The sequence below is a fragment of the Hylobates moloch genome, unplaced genomic scaffold, assembly GCF_009828535.3.
Source record: "Hylobates moloch isolate HMO894 unplaced genomic scaffold, HMol_V3 SCAFFOLD_10, whole genome shotgun sequence".
NCBI classification, from domain to species: Eukaryota; Metazoa; Chordata; class Mammalia; order Primates; family Hylobatidae; genus Hylobates; species Hylobates moloch.
Window position 1 is genome coordinate 58,001,160 of NW_026652285.1, and position 27,981 is coordinate 58,029,140.

The 27,981-nt window shown below is 41.2% G+C and overlaps 1 protein-coding gene across 7 annotated transcripts in view; it reads left to right on the plus strand.

Moving 5' to 3' along the window:
* Positions 1–27,981, plus strand: part of NTRK2 (neurotrophic receptor tyrosine kinase 2) — a 545,280-nt gene that overhangs the window by 311,655 nt on the left and 205,644 nt on the right. The window contains exon 12 of one of the 7 annotated variants that reach the window (XM_032164417.2): positions 16,590–21,734. The exons of the other annotated variants lie outside the window; for them this stretch is intronic. Coding sequence (XP_032020308.1) covers positions 16,590–16,627 — 38 coding nt within the window. The 3' untranslated portion in view covers positions 16,628–21,734. Of the gene's footprint in view, positions 1–16,589; positions 21,735–27,981 lie in introns of those variants that run through there. 7 annotated transcript variants of the gene reach the window in all.

Consider the following 27,981-nt stretch of genomic DNA (forward strand, 5'->3'; position numbering starts at 1 on the left):
ACCTCACTGCCTCAGCCACCTGCTCCATGCATTCACTTCCCAAGGCACAAACACAGATGATAATTTTACAAAATTTAGTTTTTAAATGGTTGTTTTCCTGGATTTGATTTGATGTGCAGCATACATGTAGACTTACACTATGCAGACTGAGCTATTTTAATGAGAAAGAATGAAGTATTTCCATTTTGTTCTATTTCAGAGGGAGGGAAGAACAAACAATTATGTTGTTGCTCACAGAAATGACTATAAGACAGGGGTCAGTACACTGCAGCCCATGGGCCAAATATATTTCTATAAATAAAATTTTATTGGAACACAGCCACGTCCATTTGTTTACATATTGTCGATGCCTGCTTTTGCTCTAAAACAGCAGTGTTGAGTGACTGCGATGGAGCACATATCGAAGGCAGAACTGGAAATCCTAATTATCTGGCCCTTTACAGAAAAAACTGTGCTGACTTCTTCTATGCAAAGTAGAGTGGTTTTAGACAACTAAGTTGACTTTGTACAAGCTCAAGCTGCCTTTGTTTTATGTCCAGTGTTGCAAGTTTGGCAGTGAGGTTTGGGGGTCTCAGGTGTTGACGTGTATATCTGCCAGGAGGCTGAAAATGTCTACATCCAGGAGTATTTTAGCCTTCACCTACAGCATTTGGCAGTAGATGTCAACCACATGTTCAGAGAGAGAGATTTAATCTATGAAAATACAAAATTACAAGGAGATTAGGAAGAAGTTGCCTAGAAATAGGCAGGAGCCATCACCTGAAAATGGGGGCATCCTTGTCCATGGCCATTGGTGCATGTGCTTATATGGACAGGGGCATAGGTTGCAGGTTGCTCTTCATTTTCCTTTCTGGGAGACAGAGAGGAAACAGGATTAAAAGGCAGTTCAGATGAGTTAACATCATGGCACAGCCAAAAAACCCCAATGTAATGCAATACTCTTTATAGTTAGATATAGCTGAGTTTTTATTGGCTGTTTGGAGTTGGGCATGTTACTTATCTTCTCAGTGGTTTTCTCATCTCCAATATGGAAATAAAATACACTTTAAATAAGCTATGTATAAAATGTGCCTTGCGCAATGCAGAATATAGTTAGATGCATACAAAAATGTTAGTTACTCTCCCTTTTTATTGTCTTTCCTCTGTCACACCCAGAGCTTTAGAATTATGGTAGAGGGGCATATAGTCAAAGGAGGGGAAATTCTTGCATATAAAGGGACTTTAGGGGTCTAGGACAGAGGTTGAACCTAATGCTAAGTAGGTTGGATTTTTTTTTTCTCCATGTCTTGATCTAAAAAGAAATCACAGAAATCTCACCTTTATGTGTTTCCGTCTCTCTATATTTGGTAAGAAGATAACATCTCAGTAAAAGGAAATTGTAGACAGAAGCACAATCTCATCAAAGCTGTGACTGGGAAGAATACTGAAACTCCTCCCTAGTCTGGGACTTGGAAACATCTACTGTCTTAATTCCCCCTGCGCCCTCCACCCCTCAAATTAATGTCTACCTTGAGCTCTCAGCTCTGCCCACGACAGAGAGCTTCGTGTAGTCATTTCCAGGTAAATTGGTCAAAACTGGGATTATACTCCAACTGCAAGCACAGGCAAATTCAGGGATCTATCTGTCCTCTCCAAAGACAGAAGGAAGTGGGAGGACCTCCTGGGGTGTGGAGGCAGCTTTCCTGCATCTACTGAAACCTACCTCGTCCTGCTGCCAGGTCTTTGCTGTTGGCCTCTGCCCTGGGTGCCTCCACTGCTGACACTTTCAGACCTGCCATGACACCCAACACTAGGACCACGTAGGCCGTCCCATGTACCCCTCATCCCAACATGCCCAGGGACAGTCTTGGCCATGTCTATGCCTCTCTTGGGGACAGAGAAACTATGGATGTTCTAACTTACTGCCCTGGGCTCTTGGGAAACGCGAGGGCTGAGTGAGGTTCCTGCACATGCTGGTGCAGGCTGAGCACAGTGCAGTCTTTTCTTCTTTCACTGGCACTGACAAGAGGGGACCTACATGTGGCTGCTCCTTCCCAGAGGTCTTTATGGGAAGCAGCCCCAGGTCTCTTCAACTCTCAAATCTTCAAATGTCAAGGGGGTTCTATTGTTTCTCACTGACCCCAGGAGTTAGCCTGAGGGTTCAGTCCCCCACAGTGCCTTATCCTCAGGGTCTAACTCACTAAGGTATCTGCTCACAGTATAGCTTTTCTCTGTGCAGAGCTCTCCTCTCCCGGACCCCAAAGTATTTTGGCTCCTTGCTCATGCACCTGAGTACATCCTCCCTCTCTTGGCCATTGCCATGGCCCTTTAAGGGAGGTTTGGCTGCTCTCCTATAGCTCTGTTGGGTTGCAAGTGTGTAATATGGACCCTTGCACCTTGCATAGAGTTCCAGGTGCTGTATAGATGTCACAATGTCACTTCAAAGCTGATTACTTTTTTTTTGGTAGTAGCTAAGGTTCTTTAATTTATAGTTGACCACATCCCTGCTCCCTATCTCACAGAAATGACGACAAGGCCTCCATGAATTGTGTCACATGGGATTGCATTAGCTACTGCAACCAACAAATAAAAACAGCAAACACTTAAACAGATAGATGTTTTTCACACAGCAAGAATTCTGGGATCCAAGGTTACTAAGGTGGCTTAATGTTATCAGGGACATTCTGGCTCTTTCCACCTTTCATATCTGCTATCCTTAGCAGCTAGGCTTTCTGCTCTTGTTTGTGACCTAGTGGTCTCAAAAAGGCTGCTGTGCCTCCAGACCTTAAAACTACATTCCAACTAGAAAGAAGGAAGAAGGATAACGAGGCTTTTTCTTTTAATTCAAGATTAGAAGATCCTTCCCCCTTACCTTCTAGCTATATCTCAGCTGCCAGAGTTATGTCAGGAGCCCACACTTAGTTTCAAGAGGTGCTGGGAAAAAGTATATTGGATCCTTTCCATCCAGGGTAGAGGAAGACAAAGGACAGGGGGGGATTGTGAATGGATTTTGAACAGCCAATCTACAATGTCTGCCAAAGATCAGACAGAGGTCCTTAGACAGAGAGCAGTAAAGCTATTTCAAAAGATGGCATTAATCTATGATGTCATAGGATTACAATTTATTTAGCTTTTCTGAAAGTTCAAAAACTCTTGCTGATCCAGATCATTAATTTAGTGAGGAATTGGGTTGGTGGAATATTAGGGTATCTTCCATGAACAAAAGAATTTCTAAATTAATGACTAGTGGAAACAAGATGGGTGGTAGGAATCATATATCACCATCTTAGGAAACAAACATTTTAAGCATTTTCAAAGGAATCTCATGAAAACAATTGATGAATCATATAATCTTAAATTATTTTTTTCTTTTGGGTAAGGCTGAATTACCCCCTACTTGTCAAAACATGCTGGAAATGTTTTATTGGCTTAATTTTGATTCCTTTATATATATGAAAGTAATAAAGGGGCATTTCTTTAAATATATTTCCTAACTTAGAGCTTTCATAAATTCACACTGGCTTTTATTTCTAGGCTTAATAAATTAGATTCTACCGCATATTGAATATACCCTGTTAAGTATATTGAAACAGTATGATGTTCACTGAAGGAGGAAGCTTAACGTGGGAAAAATTAAAGAAATAAAGAGAGCATCAGGCAGATGGTTGCATTACCCAAAGGTGAGCAAATTACAGCCCCTGAGCCAGATCTCACCTGCTATCTATTTTTCATAAATTTAAGTTTTACTGGAACACGCCGACTCATTTCTCACATGTTGTCTATGTTGCTTTCATGCTACAATGGCAGAATGAGCAGTTGTGGCAGAAATGGAATGACCTGAAAATGTGAAAATTATTTACTATCTGTCCCTTTGCAGAAAAAGTTTGGTGATACCTGCGTAACTACTCATGGGGGATTCCATGAAAGCTGAACACAGTGACTGGATCCCTCTTCTCTTCATGTGGAAATGACTTTAATGTTTAAGTAAAATAACATAATAATAGTAATAAAGTAAAATATATAAAGTAAAATGTAGCAGTAGTGTGTTCAGGACTCCTGGGTATGAGCCATTGGGACTGTCTTAGTTTTGCCACTATAATAAAATATCACAGACTGGGTGGTTTATAAACAACAGAAATTTATTTTTCACAGTCCTGGAGGCTGGGAAGTCCAAGATCAAGGCACAAGCAGATTCATTGTCAGGTGAGGGCCCATTTTCTGGTTCGTAGATGGCACCTTCTCATTGTGTCTTCATCTGGTGGAAGGAGCGCATGAGCTCCCTTGGGCCTCTTTTCTGAGGACACTAATTTCATTCATGAGGGCTCCACCCTCATGACCTAGTTATTATACCTCCCAAATGCCCAACCTGTTAATATCATCACACTGGGAATTAGGTTTCAACATATGAATTTTAGGAGGACACACACATTCAGACCATGGGAGGGGTATTAATTTTCATGTCAAAACAATGGGTTCTGTTTGTCTTCAGCTTTAGCCTGTCATGAAAGATGGTCTCACCATATTGTATTTCATTCTAGCACTGAGTCTGCTGCTGACACAATGACAGGGGCCCTGAGTCTGCCCTTGGCTGGCCCTGTGCCCTTGAGCAAGTTACTTAAGCTCTCAGAAACTTACCTTCCTTATGTCCCAAGTGAAAGGGTGATATTGACTGAAGAAAATGGGCTATAGGGTCTCCAAATTTCCTTTCTTCACAAAAGTTCCCTGATACAGTGATGAGAGAGCCTATTTCTGATCTGACACAGATGATTATTTTTATTTACAATCTCAACCTGAATTGTCTTTTCCGTTTGGTGCATATGTTGACCAGTGTGTCCTAACAAAGTAGTTCTGTTTCATTCATTTGCAACTCTTTATGAACATAAAGCATTTGCCACTTTAAGGACAAAAGCTGAGACCTAGGTCTGCAGACAATGGAAACAGCTGATATTTACTGAACACCTGCTATATGCCAGACACTTCTAAGTGCTATATATATATATATGCTTATTTAATCTGCACATTAGCCCCAAATTAAGTATTATCATTAGCTCCATTTTATAGGCAAGAAAACTGAGGCAACTTGCCCAAGGTCACACAGTCATTTGGGTATTCTACCTTCAGGGCCCATTCTTTCAACCACTCTTCTTTCTGCCTCTCAGTGGGTCAGGCTTTAGCACAGTGGCTGTTCTCCATCTTCACATCAATCAAGGGGAAAAACAGGTATGAGAGATGCAGGTTGGCATTCCTAGAAACTATGACACTTGAAAATTAGAACAAGACTTTCATTCACCAAAGATCTACTCTGTGCCTTCAAGATCATGCTTCAAGGCTCCTTTTCTCAGCCTGCTGTTCTCCTAAGTCAGATAAAAAAAAATTAGGATGATAGTGGCAACGCAGGTTGAAAACTGGGTCATTTTTGTGAAATCATCTTTCTTTGCCAATGCCATTTTTGAATTCTTTCTGAGAATTAAAAAACAAACAAGCAAACAACCGATGTGGAACAATCTGTGGCAGATGGTTATTTCAGCTCTAGGTGAGTTTTTGTCATTATATTCTGGGAAATGGAAATTATTGCTTTAGATAATCATCTGTTATTTTAGCGAACTGCCAGCTAGGAACTATCGTAGCTATACGGGTTTAGGATGGGGATTTTTTTTTTTTCCTAGAGATGAGTACATAAATTATTTTCATTTGAATTCTGTGGAATTTTTGATGTCCAGCATGAGAGGGCATTTTCACTATAGTTCCTTGCTATGAGAATGATCTCTGGCATAGAAGAATTGGTATTCCGTGCCATTCTACTGAATATAAACAAGAAATCTAACGGTTCAGTTGGGGGTGGGAGAGGTGAGATGAAATTAGGCTTAAAAAACAAGTTAGCCCACTTTTCAAGGTTTAGCTTCCCCTGGAAAATACAGCAATAAACATCTAAACCATGGTATTCATTACCAACACAAGTCCCTAATTAATTTATTTTATGTTAATTAAGTTTATAATTATATAGTAAAACATTTACTTTCTCCCTCAAGAAATTGACTGAATCTTCTGAAGGGGCTTTGTGACTGTAATTTAGGTGCAATTAGCCAGTTAAATTTAGTTAGGGTTTGGTTCATTTAGCTGCTGCCGGAAGATGGAAACAGGCACTGTCTCAGAAGCAAGTCTGGATAGAGAGGATGTGTTTCTGGAGGCACTCCTCTTGCCTTTGGACAGCTAGTTCTGTTGTCTAGAGCAACTGGAAGCTGAAGCTGTATCAAGATATAGTTTCTTTCTTTCTTTCTTTCTTTTTTTTTTTTGAGACAGAGTCTCACTCTGTCGCCCAGGCTGGAGTGCAATGGCATGATCTAGGCCCACTGCAACCTCTGCCTCCTGGGTTCAAGCTGTTCTCCCAGCCTCAGCCTCCGGAGTAGCTGGGATTACAGGCACCTGCCATCACACCAGCTAATTTTTGTATTTTTGTAGAGATGGGGTTTTACCATGTTGGCCAGGCTGGTCTTGAACTCCTGACCTCAGGTGATCTGCCTGCCTCGGCCTCCCAAAGTGCTGGGATTACAGACATGGGCCACCGTGCCTGGCCAAGATGTAGTTTTATAATTACCACCTATGTGTATATTCCTCAGTTGAGGAATGTAGAGTCAGTTCCACAATAAAGGCTAGAGGCAAACCCCTTTTGCAAAACATTTCCTTGTGGTCCCGGAATTGGAACTAAAGCCATGGAACAGTTCTCAGACCCTTTCCACCATGGCTGTGAAATCGCTGGCACTTGCCAGCATTCAGACACAGAGTGATATCAGCAGCCAGGACCCACCATTTGGCTGGAAGGACATCTTACCTCCCGAGAGGGGTGCAAGAGGGCATGAGCCCACCCTGTAGGTCTCTCAAGCTGGGGTTCTGGAGCCCTCCTCCTGGAACCTAAAGACTTCTTTCAGTTTGGGCCTCCCTTTTCCAGGAGGAAATTGGAATTTTGGGGTCACTCTTTCAGTTTGGGTCAACCTTTTCCATGGGGAATTGGAATTTTTGAGCAAAGTTCCTTTCCGTGACTTTTTGCTTCATAACTCATGACAAAGAATCTATTTCGACCCATGATTTACAACGCAATTGATGTGATCATTTGCAGTGGCTGCTGAGCTACTGCAGGCAGGGTTGGTGTTCACTGCTCGTGCCTGTGAATGGAAAGCTGGAAGGCACTAAGGTACTCACATTAGTTCTGGTTATCAGAACCTGTTAGATTTTTTTTTCGTCTCTATTGTAAAGTTGGATAACTGAGGTTCAGAGAGGTGCCCTCACTTGGCCAGCATCACACAGCTCAGGAGGGAAAGGGACAGGATCCAAACAGATGTTTCTGGTTTTAGACTGCTTCTTGCTGCCTAACCAGCGGCAGGTGGGTTTCTTTCAGGCATCACTGCAGAAATGAATCCTTTAGCACGAAATGCGTGGAATGACTGTACTTTTTAAAATTCAAATTCCAGTGGTACTAGTTAGTACAGACAGTCCCTGACTTAGGATGGTTCAACTTAGAATTTTTTAACTTTATGATCATGCAGCGGTGATAAGCATTCAGTAGAAAGTGTTTCGGTATTCTCCTGTGATGCTGAGCAGGGTCGGCAAGCCACATCTCTCAGTCAGCCACAGGATTAGGAGGGTAAACAACTGAGACCCTACAAGGTTTTGTGTTGCCGGGTGATTTTGCCCAGTTGTAGGCAAATATAAGTGTCTGAGCAAGGTTTAAGGCAGGCCAGGCTATGCTATGATGTTTGGTAGGCTAGGTGTATTAAATACGTTTTCAACGTACTTATATTTTCAGCTCATGATGGGTTTATTAGGACATAATCCCATCATCAATTAAAGAGCTTCTGTTTAGTTCTGGGATCTTGGACAGTTAAATGATGGATGGTAAATGGCCATAATTGTGACGAATGAAAGGAAAATTAATATATACTCCAGTCATTCCTGCTATACCCATGTAATTACACTGTGTCTTTTCATCTATGTGACATTTTAAATTTTTTACTGCTTTTGCAGAAGGAAATGCATTTGTCCATCACATGTTTTTCAAGGCCTCTTGTTCTTTATGGAGATGATGATTCCTTTTTTAAGCTAAGAATTTGCATCAGGTTATGAAGTAAATCGCCTTTTCCTTTTAATCACTTTGACTTAGCAAACAACTTCCTGTAAGTTTTGGAAAACATCTCTTAAAATAATGTCAAATGTTTTGGGTACATTAAATTTTTATTTTAAAAAATCTAAAATGCATTTTTTTTCCAGTGTCTTGGGTCTGGTTGATTTTTAGCATGGTCACCATAATTTCTAACCAAGCTGTTATATTTGGAATGCCTTAGCTGGCCCTCCATACTTTAAAAAGAAAAATAAACTGTGAAATCTGGTGTGTGTATATAGAAATTTATGCCCTTTACAATCCAGGGTTTTCCTCATATATAAATTCTACTTGAACCAAAGAATTATGAAGGGACTTCCTGCGCTCCAACATGAAGGAGTCAAGGAGAAGAGAGAATCCTTCAGAAAGAGGTGTTGCTGTGTAAAACCACTGAGGTTGGCACACGCCCCGCTGCTGTAAGACATTGTTGAGCATTAGGAAAGACAGTGAGGTGGGATGACTTAGCAGCATGGGCTTATTCCAAAATGAGCTCTTTGAGCAAATAAAAATGTCCCTGACAGCAGAGGCTTCTAGAACTGTGGGTTAATTTAACTCAAGTGAGGGGTTCTGTTGGCTGCCTCAGTCGGAACATATATAAGGCTATGACCCTGGGATTGGCTTTGCACTTTTCAAGTTTCCTATTGAGAATCTGCTTTCAGATGGAGTAAGCTCTCTGTTTTAATGGGGCTTTTTGAAATGGGTCACCTGCTAAGCTTAAGGAGCGTGCATAGTGATCTGCCGTTGACAGTATCCTGAGGGTGCCACCGGATGTGGAAAAGCTTTAGGAACTTGGATTCTGTGCTCGTGACGTGAATGAGTGGGTTCTCTTGAAGACTGATGAACAATTCAGGGATCTGCCCTTATAAACCTTGCTAGGATAACACATGATCACTGGGGTTTATGTTGGGTATGCCTCCCAGGATCTGATCTGGGACTTTCAATTTCTGTTACAGAGAAATGTCAATTAATGCCCCAGGTGGACTGACAAAGGGCAGGATGATCACCATTTCAACCTAACCTTCCCCAGATACCAGCAGAGTGCCAAATGAGTCTGTGCCCACCCTGCTGTGGAGGAGAGGCACATTTTAATTCTCACTGTAGCTAGGTAATGTCTGAGATGATGGAAGTTCTACTAATGGTTGCTCCTGGGAAAAGGCACTAGAGAAAAAGGGGATGTCTGGGTAAAGAACCTTCTTCCTTCCTCATAATCCTCCTCTGTTTTCAAGTTTGGGCACATCCATTTCTTTGGTAAAAAGCTGAGGCCAGAGAAGTGTCTTTGAAGCCTGGAAGCTCCCTGCTCTGTGGCCACCCTCCCCCTCAAGGGTCACACATATGCCTGCAGCAGCGTCAGAAGCAGATATGCAGCCCTACCTTGGTCTGGGAGCAGGAGCCAGAAGAGTGGGCTGTTAATGTCCTCGCTTGTGGGGGTGGACAGTGAGGAGGAGGCGATAAGGCAGCAGGACATGGGGAGAGGGATACCCTCCGTGGGTCTGGGGATGACCGCTTGAACTAGGTTCCTTGAAAAGCCACAGTTCAGTCCTCTGAATGAGGACTTCAGCACTTTCACCTTGTGGGCTCTAGATCATAGGATGTTGGCCTACCTTCCAAGAAGTCCCTGGCCAGATGGAACCCAGGCCTTGCATTTTATCCCACTCTCAGGCAGAGTTGGGTAATTCATGTTTTTTGTAGTCAGTTCATGGGGATTATCAACTCCACATATGTATGTTTCACGTTCCAGAATACTTGCTGTTTAGCTGAGGTTTCATTACCTTTTGCTCTTAGCTAATTTAAATGGAGATGGGATTTTTCAGGTACCTGTATTCAAGTGAGGGTAATTTGTTTGACCCTCTTCTAGCTTAATTGGGACTGCTGGTGGATTTGACTTTTGGGACTTGCAGCAATAGGCAGAGACATCCACCACACATAAGCCCCCCTGATTGTTGCTATCTTAACACGAATCCTAAATGTTAAAGATCTCCAAACTCTATTTCTGAAGTATTGCTTGGGATGCCTGATGAAAAAGTGTTGCTTCATGACAAATTTTATTTTCACCTACACTCTTTCTTCTAGGGTCAGCTTAAACTTGGACTTGGATTTATCTTCCTGTTTTGGAGGCTTATTATCTCTATTTTTACTCTTCAATAATTGTGTTCAGTCTCTGAACATGCTTGAGGGGTCTGAGGCGCATCAATACCAACCACTTTAAAAAAATTTTCTCCTCCTCCTCTTCCTCCTTCTATCTCTTGATTTTCATCTCCCCCACAATCATTATCGTCATCCTCACACAGGCACTGGCTGACCTATGTATACTTCTTTTCTCTTATGTGTTTTGTTGTACATTATTTACTTTGTACAAATTGATTCCCAGATCCACTTTGGTCAATCGCCTACAGTTTCAGCCGAAATTGGGCAGAGCCAAACAACTCACGTTGTGTATATCTGAGGTTCTTGCAGATTTTATGTAGTTATAGGTTGATTGGGTAATGGATTTATATCATTAACCTCTTGTTTGGACTCTGTAGGTTTCAGCACTCTGGCTTTATATACTATAAAGAACTGGCTAGAGTATTTTGATGAAAATAAATTGAGGCACAAGATCTATGGTGGCAGCAGCAACTGCATACTCTTCTGTGATGACATATATTGCTTATCTGTACTGACTATTTGAATCACTGAAAAGCCCCTCTAGACTTAGAATTGTGGAATGACATCTTTAAGAAAATGTCATTTCACTTTACAGATATCTACCCTATAGATTTTTCAATATATGTTTATTGAAGCAAGACAGAAAGGCTAGACACACCCCAGGAGAACAATAGATTAATTTGGGCATCTCCATTTGGTAGTAGTAAAGCCTTTTGAGCATCTGAGTACCTCTCAAACCACAAATTCATCTTTCTTTTTCTCTACTCCACTTAAAGCAATTTTAGGTGATTCTGTGGATGGGGCAATGGTATCAGTCTTTGGATGCATTCCCCATCCTCTGTGAAGTCTCTGAAATGATAGTTGTTGAGTCCTCGGACACTTGTCACCAGGGTCTGCTGATTAGAGCACATCCCCCTTAGAACTGTTGAGTTTTAACTGTGCAATAACTTTGGCTTTCTTTACAAATTCCAGCTTTGCCAAGTGTGCTTTCTGCTTTCATTTTCAGCTCATAATGAAACTTCATTTTGCAACATCAAACCAGAGCTTTTCCTTTAAAAGCCTTCCTGACCATCTTAGTAATTTTAGTTTTTCACCTCCAACTAATAAATGGACCACTTTTTTTCCCTTTGTCCCGCATACACTACTGTAATTTTGATCAAATTGAGAATTAGAATAAACCAAGTCTAGCACCTTTTCCCCAGGAGCTTAAAATGCTCCAGGAAGTACTCACTGTGTGTCCACGTGTCTAACTCTGTAGCCTTCACTGCACTTCTGAGAAAAATGTCATTTCGTACTGGAAGCTTTGTAGTGCCTGGACTCACCCAGTTGCCAATGAGAAGCAGTAGATCCTGCATTGTGTTGCATCCTTCCTTCTCCTTCAATTCAGTTGGGTTGTTGAGTACACTGAAGTTTGCTATGGTTTGAATGTTTGTCCCCTCTGAAACTCATGTTGAAACTTAACCCCCAATGTGGCAGTATAGAGAGTTGAGGCCTTTAAGAAATAATTGGGTCATGAGGCCTCTGCCCTCATGAATAGATGGGTTCATTCATGGATCAGTGGATTAATGGATTGTCACAGGAGTGGGACTGGTGACTTTATACAAAGAGTAAGAGATAGCTGTACTAGCACACTCAGCCTCCTGGGCATGTCATGCCCTGTACTGCCTCTGAACTCTGCAAAGAGTTCCCACCAGCAAGAAGGCCCTCACAAGATACAGCCCCTCGACCTTGGACTTGTCAGCCTCCACAACTGTGAGAAATAAATTCCTTTTCTTTATAAATTACCCAGTTTCAGATATTCTGTTATAAGCAACAGAAAACAGACTAAGACAAATAAAACTCAACATTTAGACCTTACTATTGTGAAACCAAAAATGCCTTCAGCTCTTGGTATTTGTGTGAGGCCATGTTGAGCATAGAAAATGTATAGATGTGCTCCCTCTGTCCTCCTGTGGGATGAAGTCTGAGATGGAGGGAAATCAAAACAAAATAAACACAAGTTTTAAAAGGTGCAAAAGAAGGTCCATGAGTGGAAGTGAATGCTGCAGAAGTTTAGAGGAGGGTGAAGTAGGTACTTGCAGGAGAAGGCTTTTGCACTGGATCTTGAAGAATAGTCTGAGCATCTCAAAGGAGAGCTCATTTGGTGGGAGGAGATCCAGGAGAAGGGATAGTATGTGGACAAAGTACATCCTTGGGAAGCAAAAGGGGTGTTTTAGGGATGTTTAAGCAACTTCTGGATTGAGCACAGAGAAGAAAGGACCAGGACCAGGACCAGGACCTAAATTTATATATGGGGAGATTTCTGCTACAGGTGCAGATGATACCTTTGCCAAAGAGGGACTGACAATTCCGAGGCTCTGAGTTTAGATTTCAGCTCTCTCATTCATTCTTGGGTGACCTTGGACAATTCGTATTCACCATGTGAGTTGAGTGAGTTATCTATAAAATAGAAAAAGCGACAACAGCAAGGGATAGTTGGTGCAGCAACCAACAGATATGAAGTGCTCCACAAATATCAAATTAGGACAATAGGTGTTTAAGCCCAGATGCTGAAGCAAAGCACAACTGTACCTTGCTCACATCTCACTTTGTGATGGAAAGCTTTTTGAACCCACTGTATTCTAGACACACGATGTTATGAGAACACAGGAGTTTATTAGTTTAAGTCTTTTCCAGAAGACTTAAAAGGCATTTGTTTTGCTTTCCAATGAAGGTGAGCTGCTACCCTGGTGCCCCATCCACCAGATCATCTCCAATGGCACCATGCCACGCAGATGCTCAAGTTGGCAGTTTTCTGCTTGAACTCTCCCAATGACAAATGTGATAAGATTTGCTTTTTTAGATAGCAGCTGCATCTTTCTTCCGTTCCCTTCACTTCCTTTGGGCTCAGCAGTTTTCCTTTTTGCTCCAGATAAATTGCTGTTAATTTAAATGTACTGCAGATCCTTGCCATTTTATGGCTGATTGCTTCTGAGTAATAGGAGGAAAATGTGTGCATGTTTGAATGTAAATAAATTTAAATGGGTTGTGAGCCAATGATAAAAAGCAGAGCACTTCGATGACCTTCAGCTCCCTTCCCTTCCCAGTCTTTCCCTTTGGAAAGGTCAATGAATAGATCCTAAATCAGCAAATAGCAGAGGTTGAGTTTCAGGCCACATCCGGTTTCTTCCTTCTCTGCTTTCAACTTTACATCCCATTTCTCAGATAGCACCTGCTTTATCCTTGTTCCTAATAGTTCAGCTAGTGCGTGCAATGATGGCAAAGTTTCTCTAAAGTTGTTTTTGATAAAGGAGCTGGTCTCACGGTAACTACCATGCACCATCGGAATGCTACAAATGCTTCAGAATGTCACATTGTCAAAATATCTATATTTCAGGCTCATAAGCTAGACAGCTCGTTTGGCTGCTAAACCCACAAGATGTTCAGCCATTTGTTGTGGTCTAAAAACTTTCCCCCTCACTAGGAGAAAATAATCTTCTATTGTTTTATATCATTTTGTGGTCCTTTGAGTTTTTTATAATGCAAGAGGGCAAAAGTTATGAGCTCCTGGTAGGTAAATTGTGGCCTGGATTGAATTTTGCTATCAATCTCTCTTGAAATCAAATTAATTTTTCAATATGTAGTGGAATATCTTTAGTCTGTCCACAGTATGGGAAGATCAAGGGTATGAAAGAGTAGGGTGACTTGCCTTCTTTGAGGTGAAGGGTGGTGGAAGTGGTAGTTTGAATGCATATTGCTTACAATTGCAACAGGCTGGCTTTTTCCTCAGGAGAAAAATGCCGTATGTGTTTTTATGGCGGCTTCACTTGTTTTTATTGCATGGGCGTGTGGAGCTGAGATCTACTTCTTTGGGAAGGATGGATCACAAAAGGCAAGCACAAGAAGGTTGCAGAGGGACACTTGACATCAATTGAAATAGGGGCCAGGGCAATTGCATCCTGAGTGGATGGCAATGGTCCAGTAGAACTGTCATCTGGCAAAGTTAGCTGTGTTTCCAACTGTAATAATTAGTGAGCCTGGAGGGGCTTGTGGCAGGAAAATAGCAGATAGAAACAAAGAAAGAGAAGCCTGGTTAAGTTCCTGCTGTAAACATGCTGGGATTAGTAAACTCTTGGAGTTCCTGTGCCATAAACCCATTGGAAATAAGCCTTTATACCAGCAGTTTAATCGTTATGTTATTGAGTCAACAAATCTTTTTATTCTGGGGTCATGCTGTCTCTATCACTAAGTTTCTCCTGTTTTTATTGACAAAGTTGACATCCTTATATTAATACTCATATTGTTTCAGTGGGAAAGAATTTGAGCTCCACCCTCTTAAAAGCTAAGAAGTTTGATTTGTTAATTTGGCATGCTTATTTTACGTGCCAAAGTGCACTGCTAAACTAGCTCAGCTTCTGTTTGCCTGGAGGCAAAACTTTTAGAAGGAGACTGGAGACAGATATGAAGGAGAATTAATCAGCGCTACTGAGTACTTCCTAAATTCTCAGGGCTTTTGTGGGTGATTAAATCCATAAATGATGTTTGGCATCTGTACTGAGTTCTTTTGGAAGGGCAGGAGGGAGACATGCCATGGAAATTAAGCTCCAGAGACTCTTTTAGCATTGTTGTAAATGATGACACAGATTGGTGGTGGTAGTTACAGTTCTGGAGGCAGATGACACCAGCACTTGGCAGACCAGACACCAGGTGGAGGAAGATGGAGAGTCTGCACGGTTGGGCTTAGAGGCGCCTTCCAGAGTTGAACTTGAAAATGTCTTGGAGATTTCTATTACCACATGGTCTATTTTGCCACTTATGGATCTAATAAAGATCCATGCAAATTAAACACAGAATTATGTATACTAGAACCTTCACTGATCCACTGGGTTTCCATGGGCAAGTTCAGTGAAAGCTCACTGTCTTCTTCTTGCAGAACTTACCTCATAGGCTTATTGTGAAAATAAAAAAGAATAGTTTGGGCACAATGCTAAGAAGAGAACCTGGCGCAAAGTAGATTCACTGTCATTTATTGAGCTAATTATTTACTCATCTTTCTCCTTCTGTGGGGCAATGAAGTATTTGAGGTTAAGGAACTGTGTTTTCTTTATTTTTGTAACATTTATCACAGTGTCTACTGTTTGGCTGGTGCTTAATAAATGTTTGTAGGATTACTTAATGTTAGATATTACACATCATATTATTTATATATTATATATAATATATACATATACTATATGTCTTATAGATATAATATATACATATACAATGTACTGCATGTTGTATGCTATATATTATATGTTATATAATAAATATTACATCTCCACATGTGTCATGTATTTGCTATAATACTTAAAGTTAAGCAACTAATTAATTATTTTATATTAGGATTCTTAGAAAAGAATAGTCGGGCATGGTGGCTCACACCTGTAATCCCAGCACTTTGGGAGGCCGAGGTGGGTGGATTGCTTGAGGTCAGGAGTTTGAGACCAGCCTGGGCAACATGGTGAAACCCTGCCGCTACTAAAAATACAAAAATTAGCCACGCATGGTGGCACATGCCTATGATCCCAGCTACTTGGGAGGCTGAGGCAAGAGAATTGCTTGAACCTGGGAGGCAGAGGTTGCAGTGAGCCGAGATCTCGCCGCTGCAGTCTGGCCTGGGCAACAGAGCAATACTCTGTATGGAAAAAAAAAAAAAAAGAAAAGAAAAGAATCTAACTATTTGTATTGTCTAGTATTTCACCAGTTAAAGTTAGCCAGTTCTCTGGGTCAGTTGCTGAGTAACTAATCAGTTCTTTTAGAAACAATTTGCTAAAATTAGTTGGGGAAAGAAAATCAGGATTTGGGTAGATAGGTATTGTTGAAACTAATTCAACCCCATAAAGACAAATATTAGGTTGGTGCAAAAGTTATCATGGTTTTTGCCATTGAAAGTAATGCCATTACTTTTGCATGAACCTATTTATAAAAATTCTTCAAGGGTCATTTGTATTGTACACAGATGTTTCCTCCTTAAAGTATGCTGCTAACAGCCGATACAGTTGTGGGTGGAGCTGTATGCAGAAATCCTTCGCATTTCTTTTCCTTGTTTCATGTACCATGTAAAATCAGTTTTAAGTTTAAAACTAAGTTGCTCAATAATGAGATGCTCATTTTTCCCCACCTTCTGTTCTGTTATTATATATTGCTCTATGATTTAAAGCGTATTCCATGTTGTGTCTCATTTTTTTATGTTTATTTATTATGTTCATTTGAAAGTTATTGTACTTGTATGTTAATTTTCATTGATTTTTCTTTTGAGCATGACTTATGTTTTATTTTGTGTTTCTTTTAGGTTTTGTTTTGTTTCATAAGATCCCACTGGATGGGTAGCTGAAATAAAGGAAAAGACAGAGAAAGGGGCTGTGGTGCTTGTTGGTTGATGCTGCCCTGTAAGCTGGACTCTTGGGACTGCTGTTGGCTTATCCCGGGAAGTGCTGCTTATCTGGGGTTTTCTGGTAGATGTGGGCGGCGTTTGGAGGGTGTACTATATGAAGCCTGCATATACTGTGAGCTGTGATTGGGGAACACCAGTGCAGAGGCAACTCTCAGGCAGCTAAGCAGCACCTCAAGAAAACATGTTAAATTAATGCTTCTCTTCTTACAGTAGTTCAAATACAAAACTGAAATGAAATCCCACTGGATTGTACTTCTCTTCTGAAAAGTGTGCTTTTTGACCCTACTGGACATTTATTGACTTAATTGCTTCTGTTTATTAAAATTGACCTGCAAAGTTAAAAAAAATTTAAAGTTGGGAACAGGTATAAGTGCACACTGAATAGTCTAATCTACATGTAACACATATTTTAGTATGATTTTCTGTACTCTAATCAGCACTGAATTCAGAGGGTTTGACTTTTTCATCTATAACACAGTGACTAAAAGAGTTAAGGGTATATATACCATCACTTTGGGACTTGGTAGTATTATTAAAAGGTTATTTCCTTCACTGTCAATAAAAGTCCAAATGTTTAGCTTAGGTCCGACAGTCAAACAATGTTAAGGATTGTCTTAAAGTTCCTTAGCCAGCAAAACAAAACAAAACAAACAAATGAAAAACGTTTAAAAAGAAGAAGCAGAAAAAAACAAGAACAAGCAGCAACAGCTGTTTTGTTGGGGCTATAGATTTAGGTTAGGCATAGTCAATTTCAGAATAACTAAGAGTGGAATATATGCATATGGTGAAATTATAACCTTGCCCTTTTTTATTTGCCCTCTGCGATCCACCTGCTTTTTAGAAGTCTGCTGAGTGAGAAGGCCACAGTATCTCATGCTGTTTGCATTACAGAACTGCAGCTTTTCTACTCTGAAAAGGCCCGGGAGCAGAATGGCTGGCCTGCTGTGAGCAGGAGAGGAGATTCTAAGAAGGATAGTCCCCCCTACAACATACTGTCATACTGCTGGGTTTTCATGGGTAGGAAAGCTTGTCCTGACCCCAGCAGCAAAGAGGTGGCAGGTCGCTAATGAATATATGCTTTGTAATGTCCTTCTTCATTGCTGAGAGGGCAGCCTTAGAGCTATGGATTTCTGCATCCCCCCTAAGTCTGACCCATGGACACCTGTTTCATTCACTTTAGCATCATAGTGACCTTCATATGCTCTGTTCAGTCTGTGTCAGGCAGTATCCTTGTCCTGAAGAGAGGTTTGGCTATCCCCACCCCACCCCACCCCACCCCACCCTGCTCCTTTTTTGTCAGGAGGACTTCAGAGCCAGGCCCTGCAGCATTTTGTTTGAAAACACGATCAGCTCTGATTGTTAGACATGCACACAGATGCCATAGCTGGATTGGAAACATTGATGTTTTAAAAATTTATTTTTTTTTGGAAATAGTTGCACAAATGCTGCAATTTAGCTTTAAGGTTCTATAGATTTTTAACTAGTCCAACACAGTCAGAAACATTGTTTTGAATCCTCTGTAAACCAAGGCATTAATCTTAATAAACCAGGATCCATTTAGGTACCACTTGATATAAAAAGGATACCCATAATGAATATTTTATATTGTATCCTTTACATTAGCCACTAAATACGTTATTGCTTGATGAAGACCTTTCACAGAATCCTATGGATCACAGCATTTCACTTGGCTACTTCATACCCATGCCTTAAAGAGGGGCAGTTTCTCAAAAGCAGAAACATGCCGCCAGTTCTCAAGTTTTCCTCCTAACTCCATTTGAGTGTAAGGGCAGCTGGCCCTCAATGTGGGGAGGTCCGAATATTTTCTGAATTCCCATTTTCTTGTTCATGGCTAAATGACAGTTTCTGTCATTACTTAGATTCCGATCTTTCCCAAAGGTGTTGATTTACAAAGAGGCCAGCTAATAGCAGAAATCGTGACCCTGAAAGAGAGATGAAATTCAAGCTGTGAGCCAGGCAGGAGCTCAGTATGGCAAAGGTTCTTGAGAATCAGCCATTTGGTACAAAAAAGATTTTTAAAGCTTTTATGTTATACCATGGAGCCATAGAAAGGCTATGGATTGTTTAAGAACTATTTTAAAGTGTCCCAGACCCAAAAAGGAAAAAAAAAAAATTTGTACCCAACAGCTAGAAGAATTGCAAGGTAGATTTTTGTTTTAAAATGGAGAGAAGTGGACAGATAAGGCAATTTAATATATCAAAGATCAGTTGACATCTCCTAGGGAACGATGAAAACAGCAGGCTATTAGAAAATTATTTCATATAGTTCTCGTGTTCTTTTCTTTTTTTTAATCCCTGAAGGGACGATCAGTAACATAGCTTCTCTTTTCTGTACTCTAGACCACCCCTTTTCATCATTTTGCTTTTTATGTCTCCCATAAGAAATGTGCTTTTAAGAGCTTCCTAATGCCATGTGTTGCATTATTGCAGCATTAGAAAAGGAGAGGTAGCATTTTTGCTGAAATCGGGCCTGTCACTCTCCAATAAAGGTTCTGGTACTTCATTGCCAGGCAGGTCTCCTAAATGAACAGAATGATCTGTGTGAGCTGATGCCTGCCCTTCCAGAGGGGCCACTGTCCCCAGCCTCAGCCAACTGTGCCCCACAGGAATGGAAGCCCAGGTTTCCAAATCTTGTGATTCTTTAGGAGAAACATGAAACCTGGATTTTGTGTGAAATGTCCCGATTGTTAAAAAGTTGGCTCAGTTATTTTTAAAACATTTTGTAAGCCAACAAAAGTCTGTGGGCTGCCAGTTTGTTACTTTTGTCTTAAAACATGATCATTGTTCTCTCACGGTATCCTTCTGTCTTTCCGTTGCAAATTCCCTTTTCTTTCTTCCTGACATTGCCATTGAGGGCTTTGTTACCACAAGCTAAGAAACTGAGTTTAACAACCCAGTTATCTGTAACATGTCAATTACCTTTGCTCCTCTCCTTTGATTCCCACCGTGCTGTGACCCTCGGCTGTCTCCCCTTGCTGGGAATTCTGCACCAATGTCTCCCCTCAACCCATTCCTGGTTGGTCCTACTCCCGTGTAGCCAGAGACATCCTAGCAAATCCTTCCTCCTGTTATTTCTGACACTAATTTCTTTTCAACAGTGCTCATGTCTCTTGGCCCAGTCAGGTGCTGCCAGGTTTAGATACGAAAGTACATGTCCCATTTTCATGGGTGCCCTTAATGTGGTGCATGTCCTATGTCTTATTATATTTACTCATGGCTCAATGGGGGCCTCCAGAGACCCTCTCAGGCTGCTGAGCTAGACTAAGGAACGCGTCCACTGTCATCAGATGAGACACTGACTCTGTGACGACAAAAGTACAGTCTGAGGCTAAGAAAGGTTCATCTCACAACAGGAAAAACAAATCTCAACACACATTAGAGAGAATTGATTCAGGGGTTTTCTCTCCCAGTCTCCCAGCAGGGACTGATTTCATTTCTGACCCACTAGGTTCTCTTTCCAGACATAGGTAGCAAGGACAAGAACTAAACAATCCCAGCCCCACCCAGCAACACAGAACACAGGAGTTTGCTTTTGGCTTCTCACTCTCCAAGTAATCCTGAATTAGGCCCAGAATGGCTGAGGCTTGGAGCGTCTCCTCAGACAGAGCAGAGGCGACACCTATTCAGGGGTGTGTGGAGTAAATAGCTCGAAGAGCTCAAGACAGAAAACCAGTTTCACGCCAGGTGCGAGAGAGAGCATGATGGAGGGAAGCCCGCTTTCTCTCTCCTCTTCTATTCTCTTTATTCCTTTAGAGCACTTGACTTTTTTTTTCTCTCTCTCTAGTATTCTAAATTGACCCCATGACCAACTGAGAATTTATTTTTGTTTCCTTGGTTGTTTCACAGAATTAGAACACACACGACTTTTTATTCCTCCATTGCAAAATGGAATCAAGATACTACACAAGACTTGTGCTTTCTTCCTTTGCATGATTTACACCTCCACCTGTTTTGGTGCTAGCTGTCTAGAACTTCTCTCTTGGTTTGAATCTGATTCCTTCACACTACACTAGAAGTTCATTTCATCTTGTTTTGTCTAGACTCCAGATACAGAGAGACAGCTGGACTGAGGACAAGCAATTCCATATAGCATAGGGTTCTCAGGGTTGATGCATCCAGCCACATGGGCAGGGCCAGTCACATCTAGTCTATGTCCCCAGAGCCTCTGGAGTTGCGCAGCTTAGCTGACTTGACTCCAAGGAAATTAGTACAGAAGGAACCACTCTATTAAGTGTGTTCTGCTACGTTCACATGCCTGTAGTACCTGCAAACCATACCAGGTTCATCTAAAGACATAGGGGAAGATTAAGGACTCTCTTGGACAGACCATGAATTGAATTTGCTGCCGGGTGCTGCCAGACTTAATTCGGTTGACAGAACTCCCAGCTCAGGAAATTTCCATGACGGTGGCTGTCGCAGAAGGAAATTTCCCACTAAAGTCAGTCCATTTTCAAGTTTTGGTCTTCAGAGACAAAAGAACGTCCCAGCCACCTGATTTTGATGGTGAGGTAACTCTAAGTTGAATTCAGGCTAGTGTTGCCGTATAGCTTTGGCATGTTCATGAGTGAGCACCCAGAATGTGTTGAACCAACCCCCACCCCTAACTACTGACTATGACTGCAGTGGGTTTTTATGGGAAAAAAAATGTGTGAAAAGCAAAAAGAAAGGAACAGAGATTTTTTTATCACCTTTATTGTAAGACAGTCCATTTATGAATTGAATATAAACACATACAAAATAACAAGAGATTCCTAAGAAACGCAAATCCTTGAGTTTCACGCACTTCATGTTCAACCATTTGCTGTAATCCAGAGGCAGCCTGTGAATCATTCTCATGCCCTGTTTTTCTTTTTTCCTATAATGTTCCGGGTTTAAAAGCCATTTTTTTCACATTTTCTGTAAATAATGGATAATCATTTTTAAAAAATTTATTTTTAGTGCTGTTTTAACAATGTGGATAGATCATAAATGTACTTGCTGAATTCAATCATTTTTAACAAGCCAATAAAGTTTGATAATTCATCTCCTTGTGTCTTGCATTCTCTGTAGATCTTGTGTACTTCCTCACACTTCCTCAAGTGTGTGCTGTCACCCGAGTGCCCTTGGTTGTGTTCAGAACTGAAGACTTTAGAAGAAATAGTGTGAGAAATGTCACTGAGAGTTTTAGGGGAGTACCAGGCCCATTTCAGATTCTGTGATAAATTATCCCCCCAAAAACGTCTTTTAAAATTCCTGTATGAATTGTCCATTCATTGTTTACTGATTCTTGCATCAGAAATATTTTATTTGGCTAAAAGGCAATCCTTTAAAAAAAAAACTTATGGGAATTTTTTAAAAAACCCTAAATTCTGTGGCAAAGCCCTTTGGTATTTTAAAAATTTGAAATGACCCAGGTCACAATAAGAGAGTATACTCAATGCTCTGTTTCTCTATTCTAAATGACTTTGTGGACATATAAACATAATGACTTGTACTTGAAAGCGAGAGAGAGGGGAACATGTTGGATGTAGAGGGAAGATACCATGAGACCATAACTGTTAGCATGATGCCCACACTTCATGTCCCTTTTGTCTCTATCCTCAGGTCAGCTGCATGGTTCCTGCCCCATTTTTCCCACTGAAAACAGGAGGTAAAAGTGAGGTTTGTAGGACCTCAGGCTCCGATTCATTTGAGCCTGCCATTCCCTTCTGTTGACACCCAAGGGGTTTTGCTCTATATCAGACTTAGGGATTGGAAAAACTAATCTAGTGTGACCTCATGCTTTATCAAGTCAAGTATACTGCCCCTCTTGTAAAAGCCCAGTGTTGGGCTGGGTGTAGCGGCTCACACCTATAATCCCAGTACTTTGGGAGGCTGAGGCAGGCGGATCATGAGGTCGAGAGTTCAAGACCAGCCTGGCCAACGTGGCGAAACCCTGTCTCTACTAAAAATACAAAAATTAGCTGGGCGTGGTGGCGGGCACCTGTAATCCCACCTATTTGGGAGGCTGAAGCAGGAGAATCGTTTGAACCCGGGAGGTGGAGTTTGCAGTGAGCCAAGGTCGCGCCATTGCACTCCAGCCTGGGTGACACAGCAAGACTCCATCTCAAAAAAAGAAAAGAAAAGAAAAGAAAAAAGCTCAGAGTTCAGTGTTAGTGACTTGTGCTTTTTCCAAACTCCCTTCTCCATTTGTTGAACAGAGAACAGGTTGCATCTAACATCTGAAGGTCGTATGATAATTTGGAGTGGCAGGCATTTGTCACAGACTATGCAGGTTTGAATCCCAGCTGTGCCCGCAAACAATATAATCTTGGGAAAGTTCTTTCACTGCTCCATGCTTCAATTTCTTCCTTTGCAGAATGAGATGATGGTAATAAGAATAGTACAATATTTACCTCACTGGGCTCTTATAAGGGTTAAATGAGATGGCTCAGGTAAAGCCCTTAGCACATTGCCTGGCAAGTGGGACACTCGGTATTGCTAATAACTAATACTTCAAAGGAGCTTTGGTTGGCGGGTCATTGGGTGTACCTCAGTAAATGTCCACGAATTACAAACCCACTTGCCAATCTTGGTCATATGCAGATTGTGTGGTTGCAAATAATGGAAACCAAATGAAAGGAAACTTCACTCACTGGGCCATCCTGGGTGTGGCCCAACCTGTGGGCCACTTTGGAATTGTTTGGAATTGTTTCAGGAGTTATTAGGATTTGCTCTTGAATTCTTCTCTCTATCCAAGCCAATTCTTACACACTGATTCTGCCTCAGGTTTGATTTTGATAAAATAAGAGGATCTGATTTATTTGGCCAATATCCTAATAGTTCCATGAGTTTGAATGATGTTCTGTCATTTGCAAATGCTTGGACAAATAGCTCTGAATGTCTTACACTGAATACAGCTGGCCTCACTAGTTCTCATTTTGTTAATTCAGATTTCTTTTTATCGTTTCAACAGGGACTGCATCAACTTTAATTTTTGAATTATCTATTTAAAAATCTTTGGCTAAGAATGTAAGTAACAACTTAGCCAAAAGATTGTTTCAAAGAAAAGACAGTTTCAAGTTCCCTCAAGACTTAGAAACAAGTATTCACAGGCAATGAGTTATGAATAACTAGATTATTCTTTTCCTTCCTGAAGTCGTTTCTGGTAATAGCTCTAGGAGGCCACACATGATTGGCCTAGCTGGAACGACTTCATGTTTCAAGTCATAAATCTCATGTTCTTAAAAATACTTCATAATTTGCACTTTTTTCTTATCATTAAATCATTTGAAATGAGTGGCGTTGATGTATTTCTAGCACTTAATTTAGGACAATTTTACTGTTGCTACCACCTTTCCTAATACATCCTTTAGTGAGCTCTACCACAGGACCTAAGAGATAATGATAGGTAACAGGTATTGACTTCAAACTTAAGTGCTTCATGATCCTCCCAACAACCTTATGAGGCCAAAGCTAATATTGCCTATATTTTAAAGATTAGGAAACTGAGGAATGGAGCCATGAGGGACTTGCCTCAGGTTACCTAGCTAACAAGTTAACACTAGGATTTGAGTTCAAGCAGGCTGGCTGTAAAGCTGGTGCTCCGTATGTGAACTGGATTCTTGAACTGGGCTGGGGCTAGAGCGAGGCCAGCCAGGTGTGTAGGGCACAATTTGAAAGATGGTGGTAACTCTTAGGTTCATGCAAGTGCCCACTGGCCACTCCTACTAGCACTGGCAGTTGTGTTATTGTTGTACCAAAGTAGAATTGTAAAGTTAACTGAAGTCACTGGAGAGGCACCCCTTGATCCTAGCAAGTCCTCAGGTATTTGTGCCATGAACAAACCCTTTGCAGATCTTGACTTGCAAGTATGTGGCACAGTAGTGAAACTGGCACATGCATTTTAAATTTTACCTTGTGAAAAAGAGAAGTTGCATCAAGTCTGTACTCAGCGCTAATTAGTTAACCCCAGCACGTTTGCTTTGTCCGTTATAACTGAAGATGGATTTGCTGTTTTTGATTGCCTTCAGGTGAATTTTCTCATCACTCTTGAACTTTAGTACTTCCCATTCTTTTGGAATGGTCCCTACTCTCTGGTGAGTGAACTAATCTAGTTAGGTTTCTCGTGAGGGAAACCTTGCGAGTGGAAAGGGCCTGGTGGGAAGGGGTGTGGAGGACACGTCCTGCCATCTCCATGAACAGAATCCAGACGTCAGAACAAGGTGGTGAAAAATGCCTGCGCTGTTCCTTGCCTTTCGAACACCCAGAGGCAGAGCAGCGTCGGAGCAGCTTGGTCACTTCGATGTGCCTGTCCTCGAATGTCCCGTCTGGCAGCCAGTGATTGAGAGAGACTGCCAAGGGCACATGCTAATTTTCCAGTCATTTGGTCAAGCCCCATCTCACACGCTACAAGACCCTGGAGCCTGTGTTTACTGAGTTAAAATCTCTGCATGACCATAAATTAATGAACAGTAAGTTCTCTCCCTCTCTCTCTTAAAAATTTTTATCCTGTTGCTAAGAAGGAAAGGAGAAACCTCTTTTGTGTTTATTAACCACGCTTCCATCTCTTTTTAAAAATTATCATCATGCTGTAATCAGTCTTGCTGAATTGTTATATAGAAACATAGGCCACGGCTGTTTGCTTTAAGGATTTTACTTCAGCCTCAAGTAAATTCATGCAATTTCACCTCAAGCCCCTTGAGTCGGAGCAGGAAGTATGGAGTCGCCAGCACTGTTTTACCTTCTGTGGAGAGTTCTAGGTTTGTCACCTGAACTAGGACACAGCCTCTGAGGGTGCTTCCAGGCTTTTCAAAGACTGCTCTCAAGGCAGATTTTCCTCTTTGCTTTTACTCCAGGCTCCTGGGTCTTGGGAAGGTTGATTGATTACCTCTCCATCACCCTTCACTCAACGCTGTTGAATCGAATGCCACGTCTAATTACATGCAGGTCTCCTGCTGGCTTCTCAGGGTGTCTGACCCATGGGGTGCACTGGCAGGTCTCAGGTAGAGGAGGCATTCAGGGTATGTCTGCTGTGTTCCCCCTGTGGAGGCGCCAGCCTTAAACAGGCTCAGCCCTCCCTATCTGGCGTCCTGCAGAATGGCGCCTTCTCTGTGGCTCCAGCTCTCGCTGGGATCCAGCAAAGCTATTTTCCGTTCCTGATCCCTGGAGTTGGTAAGGGCTTCCCACTGTTGTCAGTCGCTGAGTGCCTATTTCCTGTTTGTTTCTTTACCCCGCCCACATCTCTCTGTGTGGCCCTACAATATATCTCTTCATTTGAACCATATGGGGTGAGTTATTTTTCCTTGACAAAACCGTGAGACATATGTTATATTCTTTAATATATGATCTCATTTTGTCTTCCATCAAATCTCTTCCAACTCCAGTAAATATTTATTAAGTGTCAATTATAGTTGACCTTTTAATAATGTGGGGGTTAAGGGCACCAATCCCCTGCACAGTTGAAAATATGAGTATAATTTTTGACTGCCCCAAAACTTAACTACTAACAGCTTACTTTTTTTCCTTCTTTTTTTTTTTTTTTTTTTTTTGACAGCATCTCGTTCTGTTGCCCAGGCTGGAGTGCAGTGGTGCGATTGCTCTCTGCTCATTGCAACCTCTGCCTCCCAGGTTCAAGTGATTCTCCTGCCTCAGCTTCCCTAGTAGCTGGGACTACAGGTGTGCACCACCATGGCCAGCTAATTTTTGTATTTTTAAGAGAGATGGGGTTTCACCATGTTGGCCAGGCTGATCTTGAACTCCCGACCTCAAGTGATTTGCCTGCCTCGGCCTCCCAAAGTGCTGGAATTGCAGATGTGAGCCACCGTGCCCAGCCAATAGCTTACTTTTGACCAGAAGTCTTACTAATTCCATGAACAGTTGGTTAATACATAGACTAGTATCTACATATATTTTATGCATTCATGACATATTTAACTTTTCGTTAATTTTTTCAATATTTCTAGGTTACAAGTTTCATCTGTTAATTTTTTCAAATTGTTTCAGATCTCCTAAAAATTTCCAATATATTCATTGAAAAAAATTTATGTATCAGTGGACCTAAGCAGTTCCAACCTGCGTTGTTCAAGGATCAAGTGTGTATGTTGGCCAGTGAGCTAGGCACTGGGAGGTACCTCCACAAACCAAGCGACTCTATCTTTGGCCTTACTGGCTATGGCCTAACGGTAATGTCTATGATATTGATACTATTACTGCCCATAATAAGAGAACAATGGCTTAGAAAGTTAAATGACTTGTCCAAGGGCACACACATCAGATTTGTCTGCCTATAAAATACCTGCTTCTGGCATTGTTTCTCTGAGGCCAATGATTTTCCTTTGTCTCTTGGGTGTCTCTAGGCTGCAAGTTCTGAGCTAGCCATAAGACCTCCGCTCTTCATTTTGGTGGCTGTAATTCTTCTTGACTTGGTGTAAATGCATGAAGTATCCCTGCCCTTGTAAGCTGTTTTCTCTTTTTTTATTTCCCTTTTATGTTTTTTTAAAAAAATCATTTTCTTCTCTTTTCTTTCAGTTCTCTTTTTACTCAAGACAAACACCATAAATACGCTTTGTCTTTTCTTTAATTTTCACACTTTAAAATTTTCAAATTGGTTGGGCGGCATGTACTTAGCTAGTGTGTTTATGTGTGTGTGCAAGAGAGAGAGAGCAAGGAAAGGGCACAAGAATTTACACACACACAAACACACACACACACACCCCTATGGAATAGGAATACCATGTATTTTCAGTTCTATTTGATTAAGTGGGAATGTAATCCCAGTACATACACCATTTACCATTATCACCTCCTCAGTGCTTACTGTGCTATAACACTCCCAGCTCTTCTTAAAAAACTTTCCATGTTGTATTTTTTGCTCTTTGTTTTTACTTCCTTATAAATAGCAAGAAGTTTTGCTGAGAAGAAATGATTACAAATCCCAAAAGGTTGGTGTTCCGTTCTGAGCTCCAAGATGTAAGGATTGAGTGGATTTCAAACTTGGCAAAATTTCTGACTTGGCAAATGCTTCCATCCTTATTTATGACAGCTTGGAAACTTCCATTTTTCAGGGTTTATAAATGATGCTGCTGATTTCGTCTCCTTTTTTTATTTTGCTGTGAATTATAAAATAACCAGCCTGAAGGTTTTCTTATAATGTTAACCCTCTTAGCAGAGAGAGAGAGATAGAGAGAGAGAGAGAGAGAAGAGAGAATGTGTGTAAATTGTGGTCCTTCTTTTCTTGGTTATGAGGTGCATTTTACATATTTCATAAGCCAATTTACTTCCCTTTTTCCACCTTTCAACAAAATGAAAA